This window comes from Ammodytes marinus (genome assembly GCF_949987685.1).
Source record: "Ammodytes marinus genome assembly, contig: scaffold_369, whole genome shotgun sequence".
Lineage (NCBI taxonomy): Eukaryota > Metazoa > Chordata > Actinopteri > Uranoscopiformes > Ammodytidae > Ammodytes > Ammodytes marinus.
This window is the reverse complement of record NW_027648316.1, coordinates 22,501-27,500: the sequence shown is the minus strand read 5'-3', so window position 1 is coordinate 27,500 and position 5,000 is coordinate 22,501. Positions and strand designations below refer to the sequence as shown.

Sequence of the window (5,000 nt, the reverse complement as noted above, 5' to 3'; positions counted from 1 at the left end):
GAGGTGGTTGGGTCTGTGGCCTGATAGACCGTCGCAAACGCCCCCTGACCCAGAACACAGTCCACACGCACAGACGCTTTGCCTGGGGGATAATAAATAGTTTGCGTGTTTAAAGGGGCACTGTGTAATATGACATCATCAAGAAAGTTCAAGAAAGTTCTAGAATGCAACACTCCCTGGGTAACCCCACCCCTTTAGAATAATAACAGAAGCTACAGTGACCTTCAAGGACAAGAACAATTCTAAACAATGCACCTGATGACATTCCAAAAACATGGCTCCCTCCATAAGACTTGCCTGCTCAATGTACAAAATGTAATATTAATATTTGTAATTCTCCGCTCAGGAGGATAATTCAGATTATTGTCAGAGGTGATTTTACACCAATGAGGACATATTTATGAATGAGGATATTGATTTGAGCTAATACATTACTTAAAATGTTACACAGTGTCCCTTTAAGACAATTTTTGTACGAATAGATTAGTTGCACATTCAAATCTAATCTCATTCTCAGAAAAAGCTTTAATTTAGTAGGTGTATTTATTTTCAGCTCACACACAGTACAGACAGGTAGTGGATCATGAGGAGATATTCACTGATTTTGGACAAAGAGTGATTTTGACAACAAGCGTTCTCCAGAATCACTGACTCCACCTTTAAAGTGAGCGTATCTCACAAAAATGATCAACTATTCCCCTTAGAAACACAGAGAGAGAGACACACAGACAGACAGACAGAGACACACACACACACAGACAGACAGACAGAGAGAGCGCAACACAGACACACACACACAGAGAGACAGACAGACAGAGAGAGAGACACACAGACACAGACAGACAAACAGACAGACACAGAGAGAGAGACACACACAGACAGAGAGAGAGACATAGACAGACACAGAGAGAGAGAGAGAGAGAGACACACAGACACACACACACACACACAGAGAGACACAGACACAGAGAGCGAGAGAGACAGACAGACAGACAGACAGACAGACAGAGAGAGACACACACAGACAGAGAGAGAAAGAGAGACACACACACACCCCCCCTCCTCTACTCACCCATACTGAGGGTGGTCTTGGGGGATATGTTGGGCACGCTGCATTGCCAGGTCACACACTGCGGGTTAGCCGTTAGCGGCGGCGACAGCCTAGCTAGCAGCTCCGCGATGACGTCATCATCCCAAGGGTCCGACACATAGTTCATCTCCGCGGCAACACCAACATTCCGACTCGGCGACGCGTTCATGGACACGTCAAAATTATCGTTCTCGTTGGAACCTGGAACCCTGTAAAAGTTGACCAGTTTAAGACTCACTTTTATGCATTGGGCTTTAAAAATATATATAAATATAACCTTTATTTATACAGGTATATCCCATTGAGACCGGAGACTCATTCACACACACATTCATACATCGATAGCAGGCTAACTATCGACATTCACACGAGGCAAGGTGGGTGAAGTGTCTTGCCCAAGGACACAACAACCGTGAGGCAGGTGGCAATTTAAATAAAAAAAAAATAAAAAAAAAAATAAAAATAATAATAATAATCCCTATATACTCCCTGGAACCGATTTTGACAGTATCTGCATATTTTGTTGAAGATTTACGCGCTCGGAGGTGAAGTAACGGATGCGCTATGACACTTAGTGATGTAATATCCTCCTAAATGAGCAATACTACTACTACAATATTACTAACTTTTATATCCAAATATAAAATTATTTGATGACATTATATTGCAGTACTAGCTTCAAAAAAAAACTAAGCTCCGAATACTAATTTTCCGAACGAGTATTCGAATATTCGAATAACTCGGGCCAGCCCTACTAGCATTTTACTTTTATTTTCTATGGACATTGTAAAAGCACTTTGTGAGCCTGTCTGTGAAAATATGCGCTAAACAAATACATTTTACTTACTTGCTTATGTACTATAGCTCTCAGTATGTAAATGAGTCCGAATCATAGACATGCAGAACACACACACACACTGAGACACACACACACACACACACACACAGAGACACACACACACACACACACACACACACACTGAGAGACACACACACACACACACTGAGACACACACACACACACAGAGAAAAGCGCTATATAAACACATCTTACTTACTTGTTAGTTTTATCCGGACTTGTAAACATTGGTTCGTCATCGTCGTTGTCATCATAGACACAGAACGGTGCTTGTGGCTGTGTGTGTGTTTGTGCCGGACTCATGGGCACACACACACTCCTGTCCGCACACACACTCCGGTCCACACACACACTCCGATCTGCACACACACTCCGATCTACACACACACTCCCGTTGACTTTCTGTAGCAGTCGGGGAGTGAGAAAGGCGTCCAGGTCCGGCTCATGTAGAGTCATCTCGGGGCTTTGGAAGGCCAGCCAGTCGAGTTTGGGAGGCTCGGGACTCATCGGGACGTCACTGGTGAATGTGTGGGTTGGTTTTTCTTCTGGCCTGTGAAAGGGTTAAAGGGTTCAATCAGCTTGAGTAGGAGTCAACATTAAAGAACTTTTCAACATTTAGAGGAATACTTCACCCATATGGAACCAGCGTTCTATCATTATAAAATCACCATTATAATATAATGAATGAGGCTTTTCTTCCCTCAGTCTTCCCTCAGTCTTCCCTTGGTCCAGCTGTCCTGTTAATCCTAACCCTACATTTTACTATGTGTGATGTCACACTAGTAAAATGTAGGGTTAGACAGTGAGACCATAAACACTCTTTCTGCCTTTTCTCAGGCTAGGATGAACCAATTTCTAAAATGTTTGCACATTTATACTACATAGGATCTCAGAGTTCAATATCAATACACCTTCATATTCACACCGGTGAAGCAGGTCTTTAAGTTCAACTTTTTCCAGGACCGAGAAGTTTTAAATATATATGGAGTAAGCAATTTGAGAGAATGTGCGTTGTCAAATTCAGTGAAGTACAGACAGGTAGTGGATCATGAGGAGATATTCACTGATTTTAACAAATAGCATTCTGCAGAATCACTGACTCCACCTTTGAAAAACACAAAATGTTAAAATGATTTCCAAGCTGCCCATTTTTTTTCAGCTAGTATGCACTAAATTAAACGTACGGATACTTATTGATTTTATAATTATTTTCTACCAAGTCTGCTATGAAAAAAACCCCAAAATTCTACACACTGCAGGTCTTAAAACAACAACATTTTAAACTATTTTCCAAGCTCTATGCCCTCACCCTGTGTGTTGGTCCAGGTCTTCCATGATGGTGAACCCTTCAGTCTTGGGTCTGGTGTCGATGGTTTGGTCCCTGAACGAGAGAGCGCCTTTAGGAAGAGGCTGCACCATAGTGACGCATGAGGCGGTGATCATGGAGGTAGAGGGGGCGGTGAGGCACAAGTGTTCCCCCACGATGGTGCCCTGTGCCTGGGATGAAGGCGCCAGCTGACTGAACCCCGTGTCCTGGAGCTTTTCATCGGACGGGCTTTGTTCTATGATCGGGCTGAAAGGAAAGACATCCGTTTAGAATAGTAGGCAAAGCAAGTTTATTTCTATAGCACAATTCAGACACAAGGCCACTCAAAAATTCCTGCCGCATGTCATTGTTCTCAGCCACTCCTTCCGTTAGCCGATTGGACCGGTTCAAATCTGGATGGAGAACACCGGCGAATATACCGCAGACCCAAACTGAAAAGTGAGCGGAAGTAGGTAGGCGGGCGGTGCGTGCTAGGCTAACTTTTCACCCCACTTTCGAACGAATATTTGAATTTCGAATAAAAAGTGACAGCCCTAATATCTACATTTTCATGGAAACGTTTTCAACATAATACGCAAATGACATATTTACAATCTGGCCGATAATTTACACAAGAAGAGTGTTTTACAGGGACAGAAAAATATTTTCCACGTTCCAAACTTACCTGAGTTTTTTGATCGTCTGCCGTCTCGTGAAAGCCTCGTCATCAACCTCAGTGCCGTCACAGTTATTCTCTGGAGAGAAAAAAAATATTAAAAAAAAAATATTCTCAAAACTGAAAATGGTCAAAATAAAAACTATTTGAACTTTTTCAAACTTAAAATGACAATATCTTTAAGGTGGATTTATAAATATGCCTATAACTCTTTTCAGATGTTTTACTGTCGTGCAACTAACTCACCAGACACACAGACAGGCAGACAGACAGACAGAGAGGCAGACAGGCAGACAGGCAGACAGACAGACAGACAGACAGACAGACAGACAGACGGACAGACAGACAGGCAGACAGACAGGCAGACAGACAGACAGACAGACAGACAGACAGACAGACAGACAGACTATCATGAAACTAATTCCCCAAATAACATAGTTAGAAGGATTTGGGTTTACAGGGACTTAAAAGGTGCTCCGAGGAACTTTACGTTAATTCTAGCGCCCCCCTTTGGACAAAAGCGGTAGTGTTTTTACCACGCCAGCTGTTGTTCCTGGGTGAGCGTATACCCATGACAAAGGCATTAAGAAAAACTATATAAAAATAGCATTCTTTGCACTGATGGTCTCGTTTGCTGTTACATGTCATTTATGATCATCAAAGGAAAAAATTAGACTGTTTCAGAAATATTGAAAAAGTTCCTTGTAGCGACTTTAATGCCTTTGTCATGGGGGTATACGCTCACCCAGGAACAACAGCTCGCTAACCCTAAAAACACTACCGCTTTTGTCCAAAGGGGAGGGGGGGGGGCGCTAGAATTAGAATTAACACAATCTGAAAGTTCCTCGTAGCTACTTTAAAGGAATACTTCACCCATACAGAACCGGCGTTCTATCATTATAAAATCACTATTATAATATAATGAATGAGGTTTGTCTTCCCTCAGTCTTTTCCTCAGTCTTCCCTTGGCCCAGCTGTCCTGTTAATCCTAACCCTACATTTTGTCACACATGGTAAAATGTAGGGTTAGCCAGTGAGACCATAAAACACTCTTTCTGCCTTTTCTCAG

The 5,000-nt window shown here is 42.5% G+C and overlaps 1 protein-coding gene across 1 annotated transcript in view; it reads right to left on the bottom strand.

The window, feature by feature from the left end:
- The window catches only part of bub1 (BUB1 mitotic checkpoint serine/threonine kinase), a gene marked incomplete at both ends in the record, with an annotated part of 27,532 nt that overhangs the window by 3,026 nt on the left and 19,506 nt on the right, over positions 1-5,000 (bottom strand). Inside the window, 6 exons of the mRNA XM_080054649.1 lie at positions 1-82; positions 1,073-1,299; positions 2,149-2,308; positions 2,339-2,499; positions 3,259-3,522; positions 3,941-4,010. The exon at positions 1-82 is cut by the window's left edge and continues 19 nt beyond it. Coding sequence (XP_079910775.1) covers positions 1-82; positions 1,073-1,299; positions 2,149-2,308; positions 2,339-2,499; positions 3,259-3,522; positions 3,941-4,010 — 964 coding nt within the window. The remainder of the gene's footprint in view (positions 83-1,072; positions 1,300-2,148; positions 2,309-2,338; positions 2,500-3,258; positions 3,523-3,940; positions 4,011-5,000) is intronic.